This window comes from Lipomyces tetrasporus, assembly GCF_029532465.1.
Source record: "Lipomyces tetrasporus strain NRRL Y-64009 chromosome Unknown POJ06scaffold_7, whole genome shotgun sequence".
Taxonomy (NCBI): domain Eukaryota; kingdom Fungi; phylum Ascomycota; class Lipomycetes; order Lipomycetales; family Lipomycetaceae; genus Lipomyces; species Lipomyces tetrasporus.
In genome coordinates, this window is record NW_026611602.1 from 585,990 (window position 1) to 611,698 (window position 25,709).

Here is a 25,709-nt window from a genome sequence, read left to right on the forward strand (position 1 = left end):
GATTTCGACATCTAGAGCACAAATCCTCTTTGGGTTCTACGTTTAAATCGTACTCCTAAGCCGCACGATCTCTGTCAGGGGTTGATTTTCTGCACCGCCAACATGTAGATTAAATCATGACAAATATTCAAGTAGACATCCAAATACAATATACACTAAGGCTTAACATTACCTAGGAATACAAAACTACGCCTGAAATGCTTCCATTAATACCACTTCCCACTAAGATTGTTGTTCTGCTCTTCTTCTCTGAGTAGCTCGCTCTCTATCACTAATTGACGTTCCAACGAGCTTATTTTGGATGCTGTAAGCGCGTTATCCAACGCATCTTGCCGACTGCGCTCCTCAGCGACCGCGTCACCAGCATCACTCTCCTCATCCTCGTCACCAACTGTATTACCCGTCCGAATACTCTCAAAACTATCGTTCCGAACACCATCCCCACCCCGCTTCGTCGGACTCCCACTGTTATAATAATAGCGACTAGCCGAGGAATTATCCCGCGCACGACCGCCGCTATTCCCATTCGTCCCCGTCATCCCGCTTTTCACACTGGGAACACCGGTGCTCAAGCTCGACGTGGCGTCCAGCTTAGCAACGTATTCTGGTGGAAGAACAGGTGCGTGGCGTTGCGCTTGGGCGCGATTAGTGCCGCCTATGCCGGCACCCCAGGTTACCAGCATCTCCGTCGTAGTTGGGAAGACGAAGGGGAGTATTAAACTTATATCTAAATAGACTCCTGTTTTTCGCGGATGTTCGTCATCGCTTGAAGACGTGTTGTTTGCATTTGCGCTGTTGTCTGTAATTGGAGTCTCGAATTTTGAAGAAGAAGCCGATGGAGATGTTGTAGAGCGAGGGGACATGGCCGTGGTTACATTGTCTGTGGTTTCCAAGGAAGTTGGACCATTTGCAAGTATGTCGTGAGACATGGACGAGTTGCGAGAATGTGATAATCCCGTCTGGATTGGTGACTGTGTGTTCGGCAGAGTCTGATTGAACAACCTCGACTTCCGACCTGCTGGCGCCTTGCTGTGTGGCTGATTCTGCTGCTGCTCCAGTGTGCGAAGATATTTCAGCGCGTTCTTCGATATCCGATCTTCACCGACCTCGGGCCGGTACCGCTGGACCACATGCAAAAGTTGCTCCGCCGTCAAACACGGTAGCTGCTGCAGAGTGGCAATCAAACCATCCTTGTCATCGCCTAAACTCGAAAAGCACTGCAACCACTGCAATAACTGCACCAGCGATGCCAAATGACGTGTCGCTAAATCTGCAACACTCTCATGAAGTATCCCGGATCCTGAGCCGCCAACACCTGGCTCAATAGCTACCGGCCGTCGGTTATTAGCGCGCGCCCAGTCCTCAATGGCAGATATGTTTAGACGAATCTGCATTGCTCTTGTACGAGCAAGATATTTCCTATTAGACATTATTCGATTGAATATGGTCGCGTTCAGCCAGTAAAATATTTGTCCTATCACTTGCAGCACAATCACTGGATGAATTTCATACAGATCTAGCACGAATAACGTCGAGCTAAGCAACGATGTCACGTTTCGTGGTGCTGGCAGTGCCATCTTCGCGGGCGACGGCGGCCGTATCTGTGCCAAGTCTGGTCCACTATTGTTAACCGATCCTGGGCTAACCGCACGATTGCTGTCCGGCCGCTTTACAGACCGGAAGATACGCCATTCACGCTGAAATTGGATATCATCGAGCCCGGGGATTGTTTCATGGTCGAGGATGGCAGAGTCGAGGACTCGATCAAGGCGACGCTCTGCGTCACGGATAAGAAGAACAAAAATCTCACTCACGAGTTCTGTGAGCTCCTGTTGGTATTCAACCGTAGCTTCCATCATCCCGATGTCTTTACGGAGGTAGTAGAGCAGCAATGTGACGTTAGAAAGCCAGAATGCCAAGTAGGTCATGTCGTCTTCGTGCACTTCTATCATGTCGCTTATTCGCTCAATAGCCGGGAATAGCAGACCTTTCAGGAGTTCTGGCGTGCCGTAATAGTGAGCAAAACGAGCGGACAAGAATACCACGTTGGCGGGCACGGGCTTTTGCGATGCGGATCGAAGCGGCTGCATTCGCGTTATAGCGAGATCCAAAATCTTCGGGATGTCTTCGGCAGAGAAGACAAACATTTGGTCTGGCAAGCAATGCTCCCAGTCAAACTCTGTTTCCTCCATGAAATCTTGCTCAACTACATCACCAAGTTCAAGATTAGACAGATCCACTTCGAGATTGAGCGCAGATTCCATCAGCACACGACGCTTCACATCGCTTTGAGCTAACTGTTCTCCAAACCGTAGAGCAGGATTACCGCCATCAATGTAATAATCTTCGAGGTTATGTAGCCCAATGTCGCCTTTTCGGTCGGTTCCAATGAGTGCAGATATTTCACTGCCAGGACCCACGAAGTCACGAGCAGTCCTGCCAGTGGCTGACTTGACATCCGGAGATGCACCATTTTCCAGTAAGAATTTGACAATGTTAGCATGATTGTTAGTCGTTGCCCACATCAGCGGTGACCATTTAACTATAGGATACGTTAGAAGCTGATTCTTCCTCAACGACTCCCTAACGACTCCCAGAAAGGCTTACATTTATCTTGCTGGTCTACTTCTGCTCCATGTGCAACCAACTCTCTGACGACGTCCCCGTGGCCAAAGCATGCGGCATAAATCAATGCACACGTTCCTTCGTCGTCCGGCACATTGACGTCCACGTAACTCCTAGAATCGGCGTGTTCTAATATCCTCCGAATCCGATCCATGTCGCCATTACTCGCCGCTACAACGAACAAGTGCTGCAAAGTCTGCCGCTTCTCCTCTGCCGTGATCGTATGATCGTGTAGCACTTCATCCACGCTCATCTGATTATCGTCTTCCGATGGCTCAGGCGGGGTGGCAGAGAGCATCAGTTGCAGACGTCGCGTACTTTCGCGCACTCGTTCGTCGTCGTCATCATCATCAACAACACCTCGCGAGCTGCCCCGCTTTGACACGAGCGGAAACTGAAGATCTGCACGCACTGGCGCGGGCGTGACCATTTGGCCAGAATTGGCTTGCCAGGGATCATACACTTCCGTCTCGATTTGCTGGGTCACGCGAACAGTCGCCGGCAGCGTAGCGTGTTCCACCGATATTGGCAACTCCTTCGGAAGAGCTGCCGCACTTTGTGGTCCCTCAGGCGAATGTGTCCGTTCTGTATCGTCGTAATAATCGTCGTCTTCTCGGTACTGCCTTGTCTTGGTACTGCCAGTCAAATACGGCGACAGTTCTGTCTGTCTGTCGGGAATATTGGCAAAGGATGTCGGCGCTTCAGGCGTCGGTAAAGGTGACGTCGTAGCTTGGACAGACGGTATGAGATCGACAACCTCGCTGGTGGCTGAGGACGGGACTAGCGCAGGCGGCAGATACCGGTCAGACAACGAGCGCGGAGAGTCCGGCAGATCGAGGCCGCGAGAAAGATCTGCCATTGCATGCCGGTGCTGCTACGTTGTTATTTGCGAAGACAGTAAATTGAGTTCACAACGGTTCTCTGGTGAATTGGCTGCGGAAAGAGAGCGCTGACGGGGCCTGTAAAGCGAAATTATGGGCGACCGTGTTTTAAAGATAGTTGGAACCGGCGTGGTGGTGGGAGTTTACAACTTCGCTTCGTCCTCGGTAAGCCCTGTGCACAGGGTCGTTTCCGAGAGTTATGCTTATGCCGCGTAGCTTGGTAACTATAGACGTCCCGCAACGAGTCTGGTCCAGCGTGCAAATCCAATGACTTCGTTAGCATCGATTTCCTAACATATTTCCATTCAGTCTCTTCGGCATTTAGTCGCGTCTTTGATCTTGCCGATCATTGGCGCTAGCAGTCGCTAGGTCGTGCGGCTTCTCACAGGCGTGCCATCGCTACGCATATAAACAAACCACACGACAGAGTTGCGCTCGATTTCGCTCGCAATTTAGCTGATACATCGCCCGTGACCGCATATCGATCATGGGCCGCCTGTTTCCTCGATCTTCACTTCGTCGTATTGTGAAAAAGAACGCCAAAGATACCAACATTTCGAAAAGGGCGGATGTTCTCGTATGCCGATGCCTTACCTCGTGCTGACTTGGCATGAACTAACGGACATTGTCTCGAATAGGTGTATCTGGATTACATACTATTTCTTGAAGAGTATGTGACATGATCTGGTCCTCAAACAACTCATTCTCGCAGGTTGTATGAGTCAAGCTGACGTCGACTATTAGACTGCTGAAGGAAGCCAGTATCGAAGCTCGACAGGCTGGCGACAAAGTCCTACGGCAACGGCATATTGAACGTGCACTAGAGGTACTCATGATGGATATCGCATGACCAGGACAAGAACGCTAATGGCTGATGTCATAGACTACGTTACAGAAATTCAGAGGTTGATCAACTCCACCATGCTTCATTCCGGAGTTGAGTTCAGGCGTTGCTAGGCAATATGGGGACACTCGGACGGCGTTAATTCGTTGTTTGTGCAGAAATAATATCAGCCACTATGAGCTTTGACCGATATATAATATAGTATGACATTGCATATTGTATAGTAATAACACAATATTCCGAAGTAGATGAGACATATATCCATGCAAGATACTCACTCACTAAACAACTTTTATCCAGCACTAAGTAAACATTAACCAATTATAACGTACATTGTAACAGACCAGTAATTGTATCACAAAAACCAAACAAACATCGTAGTCACCCACAAGGCATACTCGTACACGTATAAATCAAAACTAATCCGCTTTTACCATAACGCTCGATGATGAAAACATGTCCGACCATACTCAGTCAATGAATAACTTTGCCAAAAATACACAGAAATCGATACTAGACAATAACAGGGCGTGACATCACGTGCACGCAGGAAATGATCAAACCTGGACTGGGAATATTGTCAGCATAGTAAACAAACTTTGCCAAACAGTACTATCACTTACAACAAAATTTCAAATATGAACAAAGAAATAAATTAAATACACTAATAGTCACCGCTCACCGACGGCTGCTTTCCCTGAAGTAGTTCTGCAACAACATCTAGGTAACGGTCAGTTATGAATTTCACAAATAAGAATTCAAATAGCGCACCTTTAAAGACTATAAAGTCAATCGGCTTCGAAACGTATCTCGAGAATCCAACCATTGCGCACTTCTCAGCAACATCGGACATCACGTTCGCGCTGAGAGCTACTATTGGCACCCGGTCGACAACTTCATTTTCGTCTTCCCATCGCCGGAGTTCGGCGCAAGTGTGGAACCCATCTTTCCGTGGCATATGGAGGTCGCAAATAATCAAGTCATAGAATCCTAATCCTGATGAATATACTTTCTGTACGCATTCCTCGCCATCCGCGACAGTGTCAACAGTCAAGCCGCCCCGAGCAAGGAACTGGTGGAGGACCTTCTGATTGACAGGATTATCTTCGACAAGCAGTACACGATGACCCTTGCCTCCCACAGCCGCCTGCAGCTCACGGAATATACTCTTTCTCGTCGATGATTTCCTGCGGGATGCGGCTGCGCTCTGGTCCTTTGCACCGGACCTTTCGTCGAGCGTCGACTGAAATGAACCGGGAACGCCAGAACTGCTTCCGCGCGACGGATTAAAAACGGCAGCCATCCGCGACACCTTCAACGGTTTCGAAACGCAGAAAAATCGCGTTGCATACTCCTTCTCAATAATTTTGTAGTCCACCAGTGTGTTGTTTCGATTTGGATCTCCCGCAGTCATCGGCGGCGCACTATCTTTGTCGGCAAGAGCAGTCACATATGTCGATGAGTTGCTCTTCTCCGGGATAGTCGAGGAAGCGCCAGATGCATCCGCACGCAAGTTCTGCAAAATAGCCGTTTTCTGCATTGGCGTCGTGATGGCCACCACCTTAGTGTTGCCGTATACCTCAGTGTTGGAGAACACCTTAGCTGAAAGTGACACAATCTCGGTATAATCGGCTACGTTTATGACAACATGCGTAAACGGCTGTTGGTTATACGAGCCTGGAGGTCGCGATCCGAGTACAGAAATGAGATCACAGGCGGCTTCGTAATTCGTAACATGTGTTGTTTCTAGAATGGTGTCACTAGGTAGGGACTCCCGAATGTGATGGATGATCGCTTCAGTAGTGAAGGGATATTCACACACTATAGCCGCGAACACACGAGTCTTCTCATATGTAGCGTCCTCAGCAGACAGCGTGCTCTCAACTGGTGACAATGTCAACGCCTCCGGAGACAACTCTTCCTGTTTGTCGCGTTTGTGGGGATCTGACGGAATTCGGAATCGCATATTACGAGGATCTTTCGCCTTGAACTGAACATTCTTTAATCGCTCAGCGGCCGCAGCACTCGTGTTTGGAGTAATAGATCCAGGAGACAAAAGCCCAGGCGTCAACAGATTTGCCGAAGACAGCGGGTATTCACCAATCGGTGACGGCAGCGACAGCGGTGTTGATACATTACCCGTGTGTTGCAATGTTGAAGTGGTTGGTCGCAGCGAGATCGGTGAATGCTTGTCTACAGTCCCCACATGGTGCGCAGTGCTTTCCATTGAAGCAGATGATGACGACGAGTATCTGTGGGAGCCCAATCTAAGCCGCGGGCTTGACGACTGGCGGTCTTCGTCTGTCGGCAATCCGAACTCCGCGCTGAAGTAGAAAGTCGAACCCTTACCCTTCTCGCCTCGGCAGTTTATGGTGCCGCCGTGTAACTCGATAAGCTGGCGAGAGATGACAAGGCCAAGACCACTGCCGCCGTGCTTGCGAGTCATAGTACCATCTATCTGGCTAAATGGCTTAAACATAAGAACTTCGTCTTCCTTCGCAAACCCAGCGCCAGTGTCATGGCACTCGAAATGCAACATGATCGAGTTCTGATTTCGCTTCTGGACCGAACAGCGTGTGAAGACCTCGCCGCGGCTGGTGAACTTGATTGCGTTACCGATGATGTTTAGCAAAACTTGCCGGATTCGGATGCGGTCGCCGTTAACAAGAGGAGGAACATCCTCTTCAACGATATAGTTGAGCTCGAGATTTTTCGATATCGCAAGCGTGCTGAGCAAGTCGTTCGCGTCCTCAATCAGCCATCGGATATGGAACCACTCTTTATTGAGTCGCATCTTACCTGCCTCTGCCTTCGACAAGTCGAGAATATCATTGATGACAGATAGCAAAGCTTCCGAGCTGCTGGAAATAGTATGGCAATAATCTAACTGTTCCGCTGTCAAGGTCGTATCCATGAGGAAGTTGACCATACCGGAGATACCAATAAGAGGAGTTCTGATTTCGTGAGACATGTTCGACAAAAATCGAGCCTTGGACTCCATAGTTCGCTGGGCAGCATCCTTTGCCTCCTGAAGTTTCTCTTCAACTAACTTATGCTCGTTGATATCTGTACATGTTCCAAACCAGGCCAGATCAGATGACTGATCGTCGTCAGCGTCCGAGATGCCTGGAAGCCGTGTCCCGCCCTCTTTATTGAGCCCAGGAGCGGTAGAATGCGCTGATAGTAGTGGGCCCGCAGCGCAAACGCATCTGACAAGGTGCCATCTATACTGTCCCTCGGTGTTACGCAACCGAACTTCCGTGGAAAATTGACTTTCTTTGGACACATTCGGTAAAGCACACTTCGTCCTATCTTCCGGATGAACATTCGCCAAAAATCCAAATTTTCTTACTTCCTCAACTGATTGACCCGAGTACTGTAGCCATTGATTATTTGCATATGTGAGACCTCCGTTCTCCGTCGCAGTAAAAACAATCAGTGGACTAGACTCAGCCAAAGTGCGATATTTCCTTTCACTGGCAAGTTTCTCGCTTTGCTTGTACGACTCAAGCTCTGCCACGCGCTGATCGTGTATGTCCATATTCGTGCCAAACCAATGTACAATGGAACCCTTCGAATCCCGTAATGGAACAGCACGTACAGCGAAATATCGGTATGCTCCGTCGAATCGTCGAATCCGAAGCTGCAAACTTAGTGAATCGCCCTTTTTCAAGGCATTTCTCCACGCTCGATCGAATATAGGCTGATCGTCGGAGTAGAACCTACGCACTTGGGGCTGCCGGCAATATTCCTCCGCCGTCAGACCACTGTACGCCAGGGCACGGGCAGATACCCATGTAATCGCTCCTGTACCAGGCTCCGCAATATATAAATGGACCGGAATCGAGTCAATTATGGTGCGGAGTAGTCTCGGCGATGGAGGTAGCATCTGAGACAAGCCATCCGATTTCCGTCGAGATAGACGCTGCGGTTCCTGACTCGTCGGTGGGGTCGGTGCAGGTGAGGGAGATGCTGAAACCGATAAGATGGGCGACTTTGGTAGAGGTGATGTCGAACGGAGTGGGCCTGACCAATCATGTGATCGACCAGTTCGACCGGTCCGCTGGGGTCTATACTGGGTTTGCGGCCGAGGAACTGTCTCGGACGGTGCTCCGTCAGGTGTGACACCAGGCGATGCCCTAGTGCTACTTGCTATCGAGAAATATGCACCAGGAGTGCTTGCCGTTGAGCTCGACGGCACCGTAGGTGAAGACATCAGTGTACTGTTTACGCCACCCACATTTAACGCCGCACTTGTTGTCTCCCATGTTGGTGTAGAGGTAGTGGACGACCCTGCAGAATCGCTTAACTGATTTAAGTTGAAGTAGCTGCCACTACCTACTCCGCCAAAGCTGCTGGATCTGTGAGTCGTCACGCTAGACTTTCGAGAATGTCTGTGATGATGTTTGTCGTTATGATAACGGCTACCCTCACGATGATGACGGGTATGCAATTTCTTTGTCATTTCGATCTGATACCGAAGATTCGAGTGCGCTTCTGCGAGCGAGTACGAGGAAGCCATATGAGGTGCAAACGATGTTAGCGACTTCACCAAATTTATCGGGTACGGAATAACGTCCGACAATATCGAAATGATCGCGATCGGCACAATATGTCGTTTTCGAGTTCCAGATGTACGGACTGACCTCGATATCGAGGGATGGATTAAAGGAATGTGAATAACCGAATAGCTTGATTCGAGTCCGATAGCTCTAACCGGTGCATGCATATCTGCTAGTGGCGACGTTGAGGCGGTCTCTTCTGGTGATGCAAACGCATTGTCAACGCTTGGCATGATAGTACTAAAAAAGGGGTTCTCCTGATTATCTTTCGATATAGCTGGTGACGGTGCTGGGGAATGTGACCACGGTGACAGTATCGCCTGCTCGTAGTCTTCATATGGCAAATCCGACGACCGGGCATGTGGCATTAGGCTTCCACCCGCATCATCGAATGGATCCCGCAACTTTGGCTTCAGCGTTGTTTTTAGTCGGTCCTTCTTCTCTGTGAACGCATTCCGATGAGGAAGTGCAGGTCGTTCGACGGACAACCCTTCACCAGTGTTCGACTGCAGTGATCCCGACCGGCTGGGAGACAGAGCAGTGGAGTGACGGCGACCTCGCGGCTCGGTATCTGCTTTCCTGCCTTTCCGTTGAGTAGTCGTGTCCTGAAAGTTGCGATACTCTCGCTGTAAAAGAACAACTTTCCCCCGCTGAAGAACACGGCTGACACCTAGGCTGTCAATTAATGGATCAATATCCGATTCCAGTGATCGCAGGGTAGAGTAAATCCTCCCACTGAAGTGAGTGCTATCCCTATGCGTTCTTGATAAAAGTGGTCCTTCATTATCGCTGACCTCACCCGCAACAGAATCTGCAGATTGACGCTCTACAATGGTATTGCCTGACTCCTCTCGCTGTAACCCCCTCGTAGGTAATGTGGTCGGATCGACAGGGCCACTGCTGTAATCAGCGTCCACATCCTCGTCCGTGTCAGGCGACACAGGTTTGCCATGGCGGTCATATTCGTTTTCTGACTCGTCAAACATATCTTCCCAGTTGCTGTCATTGTCTTCCTCATCTTCCTGGATGGTATCGCGCTTCTTGCCGTCCGCCTCCCGCTCTATGCATTCAGCGACTTGGGACCCGCGATGATATTGTAGTCGTGACAACGCCCATGGTAATGCTTTTGATGTCCAGACGCCTTTTAGACCCCATGGAGTGTTCGCTATATCCGTAAGATCATTCGGGACAATCAGCGATACACGCTTCGCCATGTAAAATGACTCCAATATTTCGGCCAGATTGCGCCAGTATTCATCAATTCCTGGATCCGTATTCAATTTCAGTGCAAGATCATAGAGCTTTGGCGTCGGAATCTCGAGATCATCGTAGCTTGGATTAAACTCTGTTGGAACTGATGAGAATCCTGCCAACGGCGCGGCGTCCACTGCTTCTGAAGTCGCCGCAGACGGAACTTTAGCTGACGATGACGACTCTACCATGGCAACTGATGGTTTACGTTCAGGCGAGGCGCGCACTGTCGCTTCACGTGGCTTCACTGGACTCTGGTCATTCGAGGAAACCGTCGGTCTTTTGCTGTCAGGGGACTTCCGGTCCAAGTGTTGGTAACTGGACACTTGCGCAACATTGACAGCCTGTAAATTATTAGCATACATTCGAAGACTTCATAGTGTAAGTGGTAGCCTTAACGTCCGCTATCCGAACATAGGGAAACCAAACCATCGAATCAAGCCCAACAGAATAAAAGTAGAGACTGACCTCTCGTAAGTGTTCTATCGTCATTTGACTAGAGGCCAGATCCAGCTTCAGCGGCGAGTTTGCCGCGCGAGTTTGACTAGGCGACTGTGGCGCACTTGATGACTTTGGCGATGACTCTGGTGATGGTGCAAGTTTGGACGGCAAGTTTTCATCGGCCAACAGTGGCGGGTCCATGATATATGCCTTTGTAAGGCCCTTCGGGTCCCGTGGTCTTCGTTGTGCCAGAGTCGAGGACGCGATTTCTTCGACGACAGCTGTAGGCGACACGTCCTTGTACCCGGACAGTTTGCCGTGTATATCAGGCGAATCGTGGCTGCTGGTGTCTGACGATGTGGGCACTGTCGATGACGATATGGCAGAAGACGTAGAAGCTGACGAGTTATCAGACTGCATGGGCGGAGGCAGGTGCGCGTCTCCAGAATCTGTGTCTGGGCTCAATATATTGTCACCACACTCAGCCATAACGGCGACGGAAGGCCACCGGCGTTGGATCCAATAATCGTCGAGAAAACCCAAAGTAGGCCGAGCGCGGAAGTACGTGGAAGTTACTCCGACTAGCTGCTAGTATTAAAATACCACAATATACAGCTAGTCACTGGAAAGAAACGACGGTGTAAAGACTTCGGGAATAACGTCCGCCGTCAACAGTGTCGGCATGCGCACAACATCTGTGGCGATTGTAACTGGACAACTGGTGTATCTTGACTGTGAAATAGTGTGTATGGATGGTGATGCTGGATGCGAGCGAGAAGAGCGTTTCAAGCTGCGGGTATGATGGTGTAATATTAGCGGCGTTGTGTGAGTGTCAGTATGAGAACGCGGTGGGAGCGTCTTGGGGCAGGCCGTGTAAGCAACGTTCGCAGTTTTGTTACCAGAACAGTGCCGGGTAAATGGTTTCTTACATTGCGTCGTGACGTCACGGCCTCCCTGGAGTGCTAAAGCCTGACGTCATGATGGACCCTGGATCGTGAGAACAAGGTCTTGCGAAAAGGTTGCAAAAATTGCGTCCTGTCCTAGACGGCGTTGGACAAGACCGATTTAATGAGACCGGTTCGTATTCACTATATAAAACTATAATACAGTATTACAATTATTTACAAAATGAAACAAAACATTGAAGTACACATTTTATAGCCATAAGACGATGTCACAGAAACATAAGAAGCAAGAGTGGTCGAACGAATTGCCACCCCGCTCTCGGTATAGAAGAGCCTCTTATTCGACACCGACGAGGCCTGCACGCAGAGTAAAAACACGAGCTGTCAGTGCCATCTTTGGATATACGTCGCCATTTGCTTTCCACGATTGTGTGTCGCGGTACAGCAGTGACGATAGCAGTACGATGGCCACTGACTGGCGAAGCTTGTTGCTCCACTCGTCACGGGCCACCCATGGCAACGTCGAAACTGATATCCGCCTATGCTGCAAGACAACGGCCATTTCACTCTTCAGAGGCACGTATATCTTTTTGACGGTGGACGAATCAGCTTCCCAGAGAGCACTGGCCTCTGGGTCCGAAATCTAGTTTCAGTCGTATTCCTCGTCGTCAATCAATAATCCTGCATCTGACAGCAGTAGCTTTGTCGGTTAGTGTGGGTTTGTTGGTAGAAACTAGAAGAGGACAGGTTATTTCACCAAGGCAGGATTTATAATTTCAGCAATTAGGGAGGGGTTCAGGGGTTCAGGAGACAGGAGCCATTCCTGGAACTGCGATTGAAGCAATGAATCTGGGTTTTGGTTTAACAACGACCGTTGATACTAGCAGTGCCCACCTGTATATGTGAATGGCATATTTCTAATTTTCCGGGTTTTCAGTAATTCCGTAACCGGTCCAGCCAGGCCCTCACCGATGCCAGACCGGACCCAGTTTAAGGGCTCGGGGCTCGGCCTTAACGGACGGTCGTCAAGTTATCGCCGGCCCCTAGCCCTAGCAGGGCACCTTGTGCGGATCCGTATGATATTGGAAAGACAACCTCTGACGTTGCTCTTGCGATTACTCTACTCTGTAGGCAGATTCTGTCTTTATTTACTCATTTCACTGTAGTAGAGAGCGAGCAGGCGGTAGAAATAGCTCTGACTATGGCAGGCAGTTCCTGGTAATAACTTGTAGTCTGGCCCAATTTAGCTTTTTTTGGCAAACAGGTATGATGTATATATGATCTACTGCCATGAACAACCAAATCATCACAACATCTTCAAACGCCAGATGGCTCACTTTCACTGGCCGTTGCAACACTCAGTCACTCACTAATGTAGGTAACACTACAAATCGGCCGAGAACTTTTGACCCACATCCTCCTCGCTCACCCAATTAACGTTTGCAAATATATGCGATCGCCACCCATGACAACTTGGTTCTCGATCTCATCGTAGCAATATGAGTGGTAGAGTGTTTGGTGCACCAATAGACAATTGCAGTTGAAGGTAGGTGTTTTGGCCCCGGTCGGCGCATCACATGTCAAGGTGTTGTCGTGGAGTAGACTACGGCTCTCTATAAATATCCTTCGAACTATGCACATTGTATGCTTCACTGCCGAAGGATTAGTTCAAGCCGTCTATCACCGTTTGACTAAAACAGTTCCTGCAGTTCCACTTGACCGAAGCAGCTCTCGTGCCTCTCGCTGTTCTCGTTCCTCGCGAGCTTCCTGCTCCCTAATGAGGCGTTGCATTTCGTTGTAGTCGTTGTTTGATTTGAGCTTCGTGACTGTTTCCCTTCTTCCACGGCGATGCAGACCTGGAAGTGATTCACGATCCCCATCTCTGGGCTCTCTATGTGATATGTCTCTCTCCAAGCCTTGAGTTCGTCTGTCTAAATCATTCGTCCGATCGTTCTGCCGTATCCGCTTACTCTGGCCGGCGTAGTAGGCACTGCTGCCCCGTTCAATCGTACGCCATGGCTCGTTGAGTGCTTCGTTCCGTCGCTTCAGATCCACTTCCGCCTTTCTACTCAAGTAATTTTGCATTCCGGTTAGCGGATCCAGAGATGCCTTGCTCTTTGTACTAAATTGCAGTTGTCGCTCTCGCTCTTTCTCGGATTGTACCCGCTCTTTCGTGGATTGCATGTCCAATGTCGCGTACCACGGCGCCAACTCCTCAGCTGGTTTATCTAACCGCATGTTGCGTAAAGTCTGCGGTTGCAGTTCTTTCTTTTGCCGACCGCTGTTAGGATCAGTCCCTTCCGATTCAGCCTGGACTTATACGTTAGCAAACATATCTGCATGAAATAAGCACCTAAACTGACCCTCTCCAACTCTTCAAAGAAATTTATGTGACCGCCTTTTCTAAATGCCGTTTCAGAGCTTGTTCTCCTCTCTGCAAGTTTCAAGGTCGCTCTCGCAGCGGCCAGCTCATCGTCAATATTACGTGCGCGATTTCGCCCCCCTGCCGACGTAGCAGCAATAGCTCTGTCGATTGCCTTATCCGTATCCGTTGCTTCCTGTCTCTTCTCTTCACTGCTATTCTCCTTCGAATTATCAATAGCCTCTCCGCGTTGGCGACGTCTTAATATCTCGATCCTTTGCTCGCGATCGCGATGTCGTAGCAGCTCATCTTCCTGCTCCTCCTTTGCACGAGCAGCCGCTTCGTCGCGCTTCACGCGTTCGATATTCGCGCTGTTGTAGACATGGTATGATTTGTGGTGTAGTAACTTAATCGGCATGGCTGCGGGGTTGCGAGGATGACGACTGTGAGGGCAGCTCGATAGAAGTTCAGTGGGGTGCGATGAAAGTTGGTAACGCTGTGCGGCGGGCATCTCAACCGACAAAATATACAGTATCGGATAAAAAGCCGCCAAACTCCACACACAATAAACCCCTCTGGCTTGGCTCATTTACTGTTTTGACAAGCCAAAATGCGTCAGGAATGAGCGGATCTTCTACTCCATCGCACAACTCAGTCACAGATTTAAGATCTTTCCCGGAAAAGATCAGAGAGGAAATCCGGCGCTGGGGACCGAAGCATTTGTCGGCCCTTCCCAAGTCAATTTCCAGTCTGCACGCCGAGGCAGCACGTTCACCACCATCTATAGTTTCATCACCTACGTCACAAACTGACCAAGATAAGGTGATCATATCACGGATTAGGACGGCGATAATAGCACTGCGTGGACTATGTCAGACGAAGATCAACGCTTATCCATTTTCTTCAGTGCCTCTACCGTTTCTGCATCTACACACTCATTCCTGGATTCTTTCCGCATTATTACGCATATGTACGTCGACGCACGATGATACAAATGTTAAGGATAGCTGCAGGTGGTCGGACTATATGGTCACCATCCCCTTGGATGCCATTATATTCGACATTGACACGGCATTTATTATTGGAGGTTCGAGCGTCCCGCTCCGACTTCGCAGACTTGTGAATGAATTTCTAGAAGCATTGTACACTGCCGAAGAAGAATCCGATGTCGACTCATCTGACGATAATTCTACGCACCAACTTCTCGTCTCCAGCATCAAAAGATTCAGTTGCTTTTGTCCACCACAATACAAGCAGTTGATCGACTCGACGTATTGTCCATCCCTCCATGCCACGATCCCAACTCTCGCATCTCCGACGATAACATCATTTGATGCATACATGGACCAAAGCTCACCGCGACATACATCTCTGCAACCACTTCATCTCACAGGCTTAGCGGCCGATTGGCCAGCGTTTAAGAAGTGGAATTCCCCCTCTTATTTGCTTTCAGTTACTAACAACGGTCGCCGCGTTGTACCAGTCGAAATAGGTACAAGCTACGTCTCCGATTGCTGGACACAAGGATTTCGCAAATTTGGATTGTTGCTCCTTGACTGGCTTCAGCATGAATCCAAGCCAGACAGCTCGAGTCCGACAGTGTACCTCGCACAGCATGACCTTCTGCTGCAAGTTGATCCGCTGCGGGCAGATGTTCTGATACCAGATTTAATTCACTCGGCGACATTTGCACGAAGAGACACGAGTAGTGCTCCAAAAATGACGTTGTTAAATGCTTGGGTTGGTCCTGCTGGTACGATTTCCCCGCTGCACACAGATCCGCACGATAATATTCTGGTACAAGTTGTGGGATACAAATATGTCCGATTGTACCCGGCTGCTACGTCAAAAGCAAAGATGTATCCCCGAGGAATTGAGAACGAGATCGGAATTGACGTGGACATGGGAAATACCAGTGAAGTTGAACTCGAACGTGGATGCTTCGGAGCTATATTTGGAGACGCCGACGTGCTACGTTTGGCAACTTCCGTCAGTGATATAAAAGGCAAGCATAATGAGAACGAAGAGAATGAAATTGACGGCGATAAACTCTCCCTTCTTCGGGAGAGAATGCTTGACAAGAAGAAGTATCGGGATCAGTACGAAGAATTTGGGTGGGATGGAGGATTTGTGGACTGTATCCTGGAGCCTGGTGACGGTGTGTTCATTCCAGTAAGTTTGGCTATACGTGCACTCTCGTCCTTGGAATCATAACTAATTGATACAGACAGGTTGGTGGCACTACGTTAAGAGCCTTTCGCCGAGCTTTAGTGTTAGCTTTTGGTTCTAGATTTGACTAATATACCTGAGGTCTATTCCTTTACCTTCTATCTGTTCGTCACAGCAGAAATTTCTGTCATGCACATTTGCAAATGGGCTGTACGCGTAAGTGACAGGGGGATGTTATTCCCCGAATTAAAAATAAAATTATTACTGCGGACTGTTTAAGCTTCGCGCTAAAAGGAGCGATAAACAAAGGTTACCTGCATGGAGAATTAAACTGCGAGTACATATCATATAGCCGACATATCACGACATGAACCACCAAGAAAAGACTAAAATTCATTATTATGCTCGACAGTTCATATCACCGAATTAGACTAGGCAAGGACGCAAACTGTTCCTGCAAAATTAGGGGACTAATGGTTAATTCGCAATCAAGTTTTGCTCACATTGATCTAAGCCCGTAATGACAAAGGGCGTGCGTTGCGCATGGTCCTAGCTGCCAACTAACAAGCCATGTTTATAATAACAAGCCATGTTTATAAATTACAGTCAAAACCTCGCTATAACGATACCCGATATAACTAGCGTAAAACTTAATTCTAAAAATGGGTGAAAAATCAGTTCGTTATAACGATTGCCTTCCTAAACAAGTTTAGCACCTCGGTATTACGCTCAAATATTGATGCCCAGATTACATCGACTTAACGAGGTTTGACTGTAATGCTGTATTTCATTAGAGCTTGACTTGGCTTCCCCATAAGTAGCACCAAGGGATGAGCTATTAACTTTTGATTCTGACGTCGAACTTTGCCGAAAAAGCATGTAAGTTTTAATGTACCCTTGACACTTGATAAGGGTTCAGAACCCTCATCCCCATTCACTGTCCATTTTGACAGTTGGCAACGGAGTTCACCACTGAACTACGATTTGCCTTACCACTTTGGAACGAGAAATAGCAATTTATATGTGCCGACAGTCGCGAGACCGCAAGACTTGAATATCTTCAGTACGCTCAAGGTTAATTTGCGATATCCGTTAAATTGCGATATCCGGGACTGAGACAAGAACAGTCATCCTTCGTCATTGATGCGGGACTGAATCATACCGAGGGCCGAACAGCATAGGCGATAGATGCTATTGAATATGAATGCATTTATCGAAATATAGCGAAATGGCCAGCATATCAACATTTTGGAATTCAATATTTGTATGTACCATTTCTGTCGATACGTTCTATTCTCCCGGTTCGAAATGCCGGAGGCGTACGGCTTGCATCTAACTAGAGTAGACAACGATACTATTTCTGTTTTGCGCAATAACATTAATTTTTGCATATAAATGGGCCTTACAACCCATTCTTATGAGATACAACATAGACATCCCCTTACATGACATCTCAGCCTACCTGCAATCCCTCAACTCCAATTCTCCGTCAGCTAGATCCGGAGACATCGCGCTCGCGGGTCCAGATGAGCTCGAGGCGGGAGTAGGGGTTTCGAATTTGGGTCGTGGGCGGGACGTCGTTGAGACGCGAGGGCATATGGACTGGGAGCAACGGACGAGGTATCAGGATGTCTTGGACACAGAGGACGATGACGGGGACGAGTTTTTTGACGCTGCGAGTATCGCAGGGAGCATCGGCACGAATGGGCCAGTGCAAAGTCGGCCGGCTGGGACAGCACAGCAGGGACGGTGAGAAGACGTAGATGATGTAACACGGCATTACAGCATTTGGTGGCGATAATTTGGTTAACTTGGCGTTTGATTTTTTACTGTCCTTTTTGCTCTGTGTATGGATGTGATCGGTTCATTGAATACAATATGTGATCTCTGAGTACGGGTGTCGATGTACATATACAGGTTCAAAAAAGCGTACATAATGGTACGAGAACAACTAAGCTAGAAGTACATAATCACACTAACAGACTACATTAACACTGCATCAACGAGCCTATCTTATTGGAACTCCGATGAATTAAGAAAATCCCGATACCTACCTGTCTAGATTCCGACCAATCCCACTTCTGGTATACTAACCACGCTTAGTGGATTTTTAAGTTCTTCTGGTGCTGTTCTTCCCATGTCTTGTCTAATTTATTCAGAAACAAACGCACCCAGTGTGCGCATGTATTAGTCGTAACTTCGGAGTATAACTTCTCATATCGTTCTTCGCGCTCTTCTTCAGGCATCGACAGAGCTTTGTGGAATGCTTCGCCTACCTCAACACGATCCCAGGGGTTAACCAACAAACATTTGTCACCTAGTACGGCGGCACTGCCGGTAAATTCTGATAGAATAAGAGGTCCCTTAGAAGTTTCGCGCTGGCAAAATATGTATTCATGGCACGTCAAGTTCATACCTTCTCGAAGCGACGTGACGACGAAAACATCGGCCTCGTAAAGAAGAGCAAGGTACTGCTCGAACGCTATATCTTGATGCAAGAAGACAACTGGCGGCTCAGAAACAACGTGTGTAGAGGAGTTGATACGGGTGACGATGTCGGAAACTTCTGATTCGAGATCTTGGGAGGCGATGTTGGTAAGGCATACTTGAATGAATATAGCCTTGTCCTTGTATTCAGGGTAGCTCTTCAAGAAACGTTCATACCCTAGCATTTTATGTCGTACACCCTAAGACAGGTTAGATCCTCGCATGTGGCATGCCTAACATAGTACTTACTCTGAACTGGTCGAGTTTATCTCGCCCAACGATCATCTTCTTGTCTGGCCACCGCTCCCTCAGCATCTGTCTCCACCTCTTCACGTCTGGATCCTCGCTAGCAAGTCTCAAAGACACGGGATCAATCCCAATTGCCATGTCGACAACGGCAACCCTACGGCCGTCGTAATCAATAGTGTCATCTCGGTTGGGGGCTATCCCTAGAACGACCTGAACCGTCTGTCGGAAATGTCTAGCATACTCCCTACTTTGGAAACCAATGACGTCAGCTCCAAGCATTCCTCTAAGCAGCAGCTTTCTCGTGGGAAGGCATCTGTAAACCTCGCTTGACGGGAAGGCAATGTGTAAAAAGAAGCCAATTTTGGCGTCTGGAATCTTCTCCCTCACTAGACCGGGAACCAAAAGTAGATGGTAGTCGTGTACCCAGATAGTGTCACCGGGAGTGTAATTAGCCACGACGACATCAGCAAAAGCGGTGTTCAAAGCGTGATAATGCACCCATGAATGATCCTCATATGCCTTCGATTTTGGATGATCGGGAATTTGGTAGTGGAAGGTTGGCCACAAAATGTCTTTGCAGTAATGAGTATAATGACCCTCAAGAGTCGAATCGCTTACAAAGACGGGCGCGTCTTGATATTCTGCGAGAAGCACACGCTCAATTGCCTTCTTAGTGTCTCCTTCAAGAGCATCCGTGGGCATACCCAGCGTTCCGATCCAGCGCTTCTTTGAGAACGTCCCTTCAGCCTCGGCACGCATGATAGCATTGCGAAGACCGCCATTACCCTTGTGGTACTTGACCACCGACCACGGTGCACTTTTGAAGACCGTCGCGGCGTCCAATTGCGTTGGCTTCCTAAGTTCCTGTACTTTCTTTGGCGCAACACGAAGAGAAGGAACATTCGGGATTGATTTACTGCGTGGTGTAACTAGGTGCTTCGCAGGCGGAGGCGAACTTGCGCGGGATCTCGGATGCGTCACAATCGCGGGCGTAAGTAGAGCATTGCTCATCGACGAGGACGTTGGCGAGGAAATTGCCGAAGAATCCTCGGAAATAGTGTGCTCCGGAATGTTGGTGATGGTAAGATTACTTATACCATTGGACAGATTGCTGCTACTTGTCGAGACTTGTGAATTTTTTCCCGCTGAAGCAGCTGCGGCGGCTTTGGCAGCTTTCTTGAGTGATCGGGCATAGATCGACCTGAAGTTGCGCTCGAACTCAATCGATGTCGCAGAATTGGAGCCAGGAATACCGGACACGGAGTCGAGGTTCGGTGCGCTATGGGATGCAACCGACGGAGGCGTGGACAGTTTGAAGAAGAAGTCCTCGACGTCCGCTGTTAACGGCGGAGAGGCGGGCGGAGTGTTGTGTGTGGAAGTGACCCGTGACGCAAGAGACCGAATGAAATTCGGAATCGGAGTGGGTACCGCGGATGATGCCACGGACGAGTTCGCTAGTAGCTGGGTCGTTGACCCTGTCGGAGCTTGAGCAGGAGCATCATAAGGTTGCGATGCCGTTGACGGAGATCTCGAGAGGATGGGCACGGACAAGACCTTCTCGACAAGGCTCGGATCATCGAGATTGAAGTGAATTGTATGCGGAAGATAACTTGCATTCCGCTGTTAGCAGAGTTTGCAGATCAGCGGGAGGAGGACTTACAGAGAAACAACTAGCAGGGACATGTTGGAACTTGTAGAGACACGCGGTTCTCAAAAACTTTGCAAAACCCAACACCAGAGTGGCAGCCAGCTTGCGATGTGAGCGGACTAAGAGCAGCGAAGACGGGAAGCGGGGAGGGGGGGGGGATATGCACAAAGAGACCAGGTCGGCAGCAGGAAGTATATAGAGCAGGCGCGTTACCGCCACGAGGATACGCGTGGATCGGCCGAGGGCTATGACGATGCGGCGACCAGACGTTCTGATTTTCGTCCCGACCATATTATTGAGGTTCCACCCTAACCCACAGAACTGAAGCTAAACTGCCCGGCGACTTTAGATGTGTCTCTCCCACCAAGGCGCCACGCAACCCTGACATTACTATATTTGTTCTCGCAGAATTAACCGACTGTAATGTAGTTTTTTACATATAGGCATATTGAAGTTTAAGAGTCGTGCACGGTAGGTGGAAGAGGACACCTGTCGTTGCTCGAACCTGCCGTCGTTTTTGGGTTAGGTGGACCCCTAGCTACGTAAAGAGGTGCAGTTCCAGTTTTTGGGTCGGAATCACGTATTCGGAACCACAACATGCATGCAGTTGCCAGCAGCATGTCGACAGCTGCTCACATCTCACGATATTTTATATGGGCGGCGCATGCCAACTGATTCTTTTCTTATCTCGAGCACGAACTGTCTGACTCTATGCTGGCAGTCCCTGCAGAGGAGGCTGCGTTAACTCAAGAGATTATTACTTTGGAAGATTCAACCCTGCGCGTGCGCTTAACTTATGCGTCTATTCGTCAGGTAATATGTACTTCGAACGCCACGATGCTGTCGACATAATCGTGACAGACGGGCTGTGTAGATGGAATTGTCGCCCCCTAAGTCGAAGGTGCCGCTACCTTCACAGTAACATTCTGTCAATAATCACGATCGCGCCATGTTGCCCCATTCTTCTTCGGGTATTATATCCAGCAGGCTGTAGGCTATTACTACTCGACATTTACCACAGATATACCATCTACAACAACGCACCGAACCTGACGGATTTCGAATAGTAAATTGTAAGCTCATTCATACATCTGGCACGAAGTGGAAATCCACCAAGTGGTATTGGATTTACGCCCTGCCGTAATTTTCCGCCAACGTGCCGGACTTTTTCGCTCTGGGAATCCGCAGTGAGAACTACAGTCTCATGACTTGGCCTCATTAGAGCCACTCAGAATACCAACTGCTCAATTTCCTACAAAATCAGGAAAAATTAAACGATATGCAACAAACTAGAGTCGGCATTCGACTATATACTAGTGATGGACACTTGTTCCGAACCTTGCCCCATCCCCCAACAGTCATTTCCTGCCTGAAACTCGTGAGCCGCACTAAAGATAGCGGGGTTGTTCAGCCCGTACATATGGCATTCGGGCATCCTTACGCAGCTAAAAGCGCGGCTAGATCTTAATTTGACTGGTTATATCTCTGAGTATCAATATCAGAGCCCCCAACGCACATGGGATTGATAGCAAGCAAGCAACCTATTATTAATTTCCTATATTTCAATATCAAACCTCCCTCGCAATTTCTTTATCTCACAATAAGAGAGCGGTATCAAACACTATATTTTCGTTTCATTGACTATTCCCAAACTGAACGGAATATCCATAAAGCACAACTAGAACACTTTATTCTGTCGACACTATTAACCCGATTAACACATAATATGTGCCTGTGGATCATCACGGTTATCAAGTTGTAGCATGGGCTGCCAATCCCTGACAAACAACAATGATTCGAGACACTCGGCGTCTGAACAATCGACACCCATTTGCTGCTAGGGATCAAGTCTGCTCCCTAGCGTATTACAAGTCCGAGAAAAATCGGCATCCGAGGTAGAACTGTATAAAACCACACAAGCGGCAACAAGGCACGCAAGCTATCCAGCCGGAACGTCGATCTCCTCATCAAACTGCTCCTGCCCTCGCGGCGACGCGCTGGACAGTCGAGCCAGGAATTCTTCGGTAAGCGAGAACTGCTTGGTAGTCGTGTTATACTGAAACCACCGTCCGCTCTTATCTCGTTAGTTACGTCGGCATATTCCGATTGCAACCACACTTACCATCGCGAGACGGAATCCGAGCCACAATATTCGATCAACCCGCGTCATATCATCAGCCTGTTGCTCTCCGGCACTCGACGACGGGCCAACATATCCATTGTTACGCGCCTTCTGCAGTTCATCGTAGTCAAACTCCTGTTCAAAGTAATCCCCGGTCTGTTCTGTCCCTTCGGTATTCCATGGAAAATGACTCGCCCATTCCAGCCCTTGAATAGCCCAATCTTCACACAACGGCTTCAAACTTGGGAAATATGTCCGTTCAAACACCGCATCCGCATCCGCGATGTACGTCATTGTCTTGAGAAAATGGAGAAGCTCTTGCCACGGAAATGCAGCCACGAGTTCTCCCGCATCAGCATTCACAAGAAATAGCTCAGTCGCGGCATACTTGAAGTCTTTGATATAGTCTAGAAACACCATCCAGGCAAAAATATGAGGATAATGTTCAGCTGATCCAACTGTAAGAGCTAGTTTCAGCGTGGAGAAGGCTATATGCTTGGCCTGTGACAAAGCTGCAGAGCCAGCTTTGTATTTGTCGGACCGGACATAGATGCCCAAAGTCATTGCTGGAGGCGAAGTGCTACCTGTCGCCAGAGTGCCAGACGAGGACGACGACGAAAGCTCAGGCGTCATCGTAGTGTCTGAAGTCGAATCAACCGCCAGTTCTGCAAACGAAGTCAGCAAGTCGTCGGTCTGCGTAGGGTTTGTGGATGACGTAGACGTAGATATCGACAAAGAAGACGAGGCGACAGTGCAACTCGATGACATCGAAGATGTTAGAGAACTGGTGAAATCGGCTGGAGGTACACTGGTCTTGGCATGACTCGCCGAGCTGTCTGAAACAGAGGGCTTCCGAGAAAATCTGATGAGCTGCCTAAGCAAGTTTTCTTTGGCGCCATACTGGTACAAGCAAGCGACGTTGGCAATCGCATATTTAATACCGTCCACACTCCATGCGGCAGGTCGATTAACAAGACGTAAAAAGTCGTCACATGTCTTAGGCAGCTCGTCGAGCTGAATACGAGTGAATTGTATGCCATGAGCTCTAGCAAACGCCAATTGCGCCTTATTCGCGTCCTTCGAATACGAATCAAAAGCAGCGCCAAACAGAGGAAGCATCGACTCGCGAGTAAGGGTGAAAGGCGCCCAGGCCATTAAACTGTGCTCAATAAGTATATGCTTCCCTCGTATAGTACGTGTGCATACCTCTTGCAATTATAATAGAGCTGATCCAACAGCATAGGCTCCGAACAAACCGCCAGGTGATGGTACAGTCGGCCAACTCCAGGAGCCAAGTATGAACACTGAACATACCAAGCAATCGCATCTTCCTGCCATATCTTGCGATCCTCCGAGTTTGTCTCAATGGCCATTCGACATCTCGCCAGGTCCCCAAGGCATTCCACCCAAGTCACCTCCTCTATTGGAATAAATTCATAAAGGCGGGTAAGGATCTTGTAGGTATAGTAAATAAAGGAAACAAGTAAGTCGAAAGAATTGGGCAAAAATGCACGAAGAAGTTCGATCAGTTTCGAAATACCATTTTTCCACAGTCGCGATGGGATCTTGTACTTCTTTGGCAAATTTTGAATAGCTGGCGTCGCGTTTACCATATGGCAGTCAAATAAAAACTCCTCGTACTCCTCAATAAGACGCTCATGAAGCCGAACAAGATCCCACCACAGTGACTCGTCAAACTCCAGCTGGTGATTCCAGGCATACGCCTCCTGATTCGCATCAATCTCGATACATTGTCCCTCAAGATACACTATTTTCCCATAAACTGATCGAACCTTCTGCTCGACCTCTTCTCGTGTATCTCTCCGATACTCTGGCTGAGGGACAATTTTAGACCACGTCGACTTGCTTGCGCTCTCTGAGTTCGGATTCTTCAGCAACATGATCTTTCCTGACTCGCGCGTTTGCGAGGCAGGCGCAGTAGTTGGTGCTGGTTCAGCATGCCAGTTAGATTCGTTATGTGCGCCACGGTGTCTGCCAATCCGGTCTCGACCTCGCCGTCTTCCACCACCTCCCGCATTATTTGGCAATCCCTTCTTACCAGTCTCAGCTAATTCGTCAACCTCTGAATCAGGATTATACAACTTCCCTCCGAAGCGGCGGTTAATCTCATGTGGTCCACTTTGGGAGCCGTCGTTTGCTTTACTGGTGGTCGCGTTTCCTTCGCGGATATTCCCTTCGCGGTCGCTATCACCTCGACGTCTATTTCGACGATCCCGGTCGCGATTTCTGCCCCGACCTCCGCCAGCACCAATTTTTCCCAAGTTATTACCGGATTCCTCCTTGTTCTGCTGAAGCTGAGTCTGCGCCTGAGGCTTGGTGATCGCCGGTATTGGATCTGTTTTCGGGTCATAGAGTTGCTTTGTACTAGATGGTAATTCGCCACTAGACATTATTCCATGTGCTGAGGATTGACCATTGATCGTAGCAAGTGTGGAGCCACTAGCAGTCATATTAGGGTGAATCTCGCCGCTCTCGTCAAGAGCCTGAATCGGTAACGATCGGTCATAGTCCGGATCCCTTTGCTCTTGCTGCCCAAATCCTGAGCCTGTTTGTTGATAAGTCCGCCGTTTCCGGCGGCGTGATCCAGTTGGTTGCGTATTATTTGCGTTCCCGCTTGAAGTAGTGTTCGCTTGACCGAAGGAAGCGTTGTATGGTACGGTAGCCCTAGCATTTGGAAAAACGTAGTACTGGCCTGTACTATTATGCGCCCCTCCAAATGTCACTCTAATTGTACCGGGCCGCGGAGGTCCATCGTCCGCAGCACCATGCTGCTCCTGCTGTTGTCGTTGCTGTTGCATCGTATAAACGGTGTTCAAACTACAGCAAACGCGAATTCAACCATCTGCAAGTAATTTCAATTATACTCCTATAGTCTAGTAATTGTTAAGATGGCGTCTGGCGGAGCCGAGGCGGTTATGCAGCTGGCGAAATTCTGTACTTAAGGCGCAGAGTGCCGTCAAGTAAATGACCTAAATTCCACCGAAAGCGCAGTAGCGCTAAATATTCTGCATAAACTCTTCCGTCATCGGATAATTTCGAACGAGAAAGTGTACGTGTTATCCTAGAAGGGGACTTGAAATGATTATTCAAGTGTAGTTTGAGTCTGAACCAACGCTGCCGCGATGAGCAGTCCGGCGGTTGG

The 25,709-nt window shown here is 48.8% G+C and overlaps 8 protein-coding genes across 8 annotated transcripts; 3 read left to right on the plus strand and 5 right to left on the minus strand.

Annotated features, from left to right (window-relative positions):
- Window positions 1-4: 4 nt before the first annotated feature.
- On the minus strand, window positions 5-3,624 carry POJ06DRAFT_211988 (uncharacterized protein). The gene is made up of 2 exons (XM_056185453.1): window positions 2,608-3,624; window positions 5-2,542 (listed from the first exon to the last, which is right to left on the minus strand). The coding sequence occupies exons 1-2, from the start codon at window positions 3,482-3,484 to the stop codon at window positions 207-209; spliced, it is 3,213 nt and encodes a 1,070-aa protein (XP_056042662.1). The 5' UTR covers window positions 3,485-3,624; the 3' UTR covers window positions 5-206.
- A 21-nt stretch (window positions 3,625-3,645) lies between these two features.
- POJ06DRAFT_256346 (uncharacterized protein) lies at window positions 3,646-4,580 on the plus strand. The gene is made up of 4 exons (XM_056188008.1): window positions 3,646-4,083; window positions 4,145-4,176; window positions 4,251-4,332; window positions 4,390-4,580. Exons 1-4 carry the CDS (start codon window positions 3,994-3,996, stop codon window positions 4,414-4,416), a joined length of 231 nt encoding a protein of 76 aa, XP_056042663.1. The 5' UTR covers window positions 3,646-3,993; the 3' UTR covers window positions 4,417-4,580.
- A 388-nt stretch (window positions 4,581-4,968) lies between these two features.
- Window positions 4,969-11,224, minus strand: POJ06DRAFT_130960 (uncharacterized protein). The gene is made up of 3 exons (XM_056184362.1): window positions 10,632-11,224; window positions 5,122-10,507; window positions 4,969-5,070 (listed from the first exon to the last, which is right to left on the minus strand). Exons 1-3 carry the CDS (start codon window positions 11,091-11,093, stop codon window positions 5,015-5,017), a joined length of 5,904 nt encoding a protein of 1,967 aa, XP_056042664.1. The 5' UTR covers window positions 11,094-11,224; the 3' UTR covers window positions 4,969-5,014.
- Window positions 11,225-12,989: 1,765 nt separating this feature from the next.
- Window positions 12,990-14,345, minus strand: POJ06DRAFT_130982 (uncharacterized protein). The gene is made up of 2 exons (XM_056184363.1): window positions 13,873-14,345; window positions 12,990-13,819 (listed from the first exon to the last, which is right to left on the minus strand). The coding sequence occupies exons 1-2, from the start codon at window positions 14,287-14,289 to the stop codon at window positions 13,190-13,192; spliced, it is 1,047 nt and encodes a 348-aa protein (XP_056042665.1). The 5' UTR covers window positions 14,290-14,345; the 3' UTR covers window positions 12,990-13,189.
- A 147-nt stretch (window positions 14,346-14,492) lies between these two features.
- POJ06DRAFT_198687 (uncharacterized protein) lies at window positions 14,493-16,161 on the plus strand (the record flags this gene model as incomplete). Its single annotated transcript, XM_056185122.1, has 2 exons — window positions 14,493-16,043; window positions 16,099-16,161. The coding sequence occupies 2 exons, from the start codon at window positions 14,493-14,495 to the stop codon at window positions 16,159-16,161; spliced, it is 1,614 nt and encodes a 537-aa protein (XP_056042666.1).
- Window positions 16,162-17,457: 1,296 nt separating this feature from the next.
- Window positions 17,458-17,793, plus strand: POJ06DRAFT_269282 (uncharacterized protein; the record flags this gene model as incomplete). The annotated part of the gene is made up of 1 exon (XM_056189365.1): window positions 17,458-17,793. The coding sequence occupies one exon, from the start codon at window positions 17,458-17,460 to the stop codon at window positions 17,791-17,793; it is 336 nt and encodes a 111-aa protein (XP_056042667.1).
- Window positions 17,794-17,855: 62 nt separating this feature from the next.
- Window positions 17,856-20,570, minus strand: POJ06DRAFT_130989 (glycosyltransferase family 20-domain-containing protein). The gene is made up of 3 exons (XM_056184364.1): window positions 20,437-20,570; window positions 18,777-20,385; window positions 17,856-18,727 (listed from the first exon to the last, which is right to left on the minus strand). The coding sequence occupies exons 1-3, from the start codon at window positions 20,457-20,459 to the stop codon at window positions 18,140-18,142; spliced, it is 2,220 nt and encodes a 739-aa protein (XP_056042668.1). The 5' UTR covers window positions 20,460-20,570; the 3' UTR covers window positions 17,856-18,139.
- A 1,704-nt stretch (window positions 20,571-22,274) lies between these two features.
- Window positions 22,275-25,527, minus strand: POJ06DRAFT_131023 (uncharacterized protein). Its single transcript, XM_056184365.1, has 3 exons — window positions 23,753-25,527; window positions 22,547-23,705; window positions 22,275-22,498 (listed from the first exon to the last, which is right to left on the minus strand). The coding sequence occupies exons 1-3, from the start codon at window positions 25,363-25,365 to the stop codon at window positions 22,364-22,366; spliced, it is 2,907 nt and encodes a 968-aa protein (XP_056042669.1). The 5' UTR covers window positions 25,366-25,527; the 3' UTR covers window positions 22,275-22,363.
- Window positions 25,528-25,709: the final 182 nt, after the last annotated feature.

Coding starts and splice junctions, on each gene's coding strand:
- POJ06DRAFT_130989 (XM_056184364.1), bottom strand. CDS start 20,459: ATGTCCCTGCTAGTTGTTTCTCT. Junction 20,386..20,436: donor TCCCTGCTAGTTGTTTCTCT/GTAAGTCCTCCT, acceptor GCGGAATGCAAG/TTATCTTCCGCATACAATTC. Junction 18,728..18,776: donor ATAAACTCGACCAGTTCAGA/GTAAGTACTATG, acceptor AACCTGTCTTAG/GGTGTACGACATAAAATGCT.
- POJ06DRAFT_256346 (XM_056188008.1), top strand. CDS start 3,994: ATGGGCCGCCTGTTTCCTCGATCTTCACTTCGTCGTATTGTGAAAAAG. Junction 4,177..4,250: donor TACATACTATTTCTTGAAGA/GTATGTGACATG, acceptor GTCGACTATTAG/ACTGCTGAAGGAAGCCAGTA. Junction 4,333..4,389: donor ATATTGAACGTGCACTAGAG/GTACTCATGATG, acceptor CTGATGTCATAG/ACTACGTTACAGAAATTCAG.
- POJ06DRAFT_130960 (XM_056184362.1), bottom strand. CDS start 11,093: ATGGCTGAGTGTGGTGACAATATATTGAGCCCAGACACAGATTCTGGA. Junction 10,508..10,631: donor CGATAGAACACTTACGAGAG/GTCAGTCTCTAC, acceptor AATAATTTACAG/GCTGTCAATGTTGCGCAAGT. Junction 5,071..5,121: donor TGACTTTATAGTCTTTAAAG/GTGCGCTATTTG, acceptor ACCGTTACCTAG/ATGTTGTTGCAGAACTACTT.
- POJ06DRAFT_130982 (XM_056184363.1), bottom strand. CDS start 14,289: ATGCCGATTAAGTTACTACACCACAAATCATACCATGTCTACAACAGC. Junction 13,820..13,872: donor TCTTTGAAGAGTTGGAGAGG/GTCAGTTTAGGT, acceptor GTATAAGTCCAG/GCTGAATCGGAAGGGACTGA.
- POJ06DRAFT_131023 (XM_056184365.1), bottom strand. CDS start 25,365: ATGCAACAGCAACGACAACAGCAGGAGCAGCATGGTGCTGCGGACGAT. Junction 23,706..23,752: donor CTCTATTATAATTGCAAGAG/GTATGCACACGT, acceptor TATTGAGCACAG/TTTAATGGCCTGGGCGCCTT. Junction 22,499..22,546: donor TCGGATTCCGTCTCGCGATG/GTAAGTGTGGTT, acceptor TAACGAGATAAG/AGCGGACGGTGGTTTCAGTA.
- POJ06DRAFT_211988 (XM_056185453.1), bottom strand. CDS start 3,484: ATGGCAGATCTTTCTCGCGGCCTCGATCTGCCGGACTCTCCGCGCTCG. Junction 2,543..2,607: donor AGTAGACCAGCAAGATAAAT/GTAAGCCTTTCT, acceptor CGTATCCTATAG/TTAAATGGTCACCGCTGATG.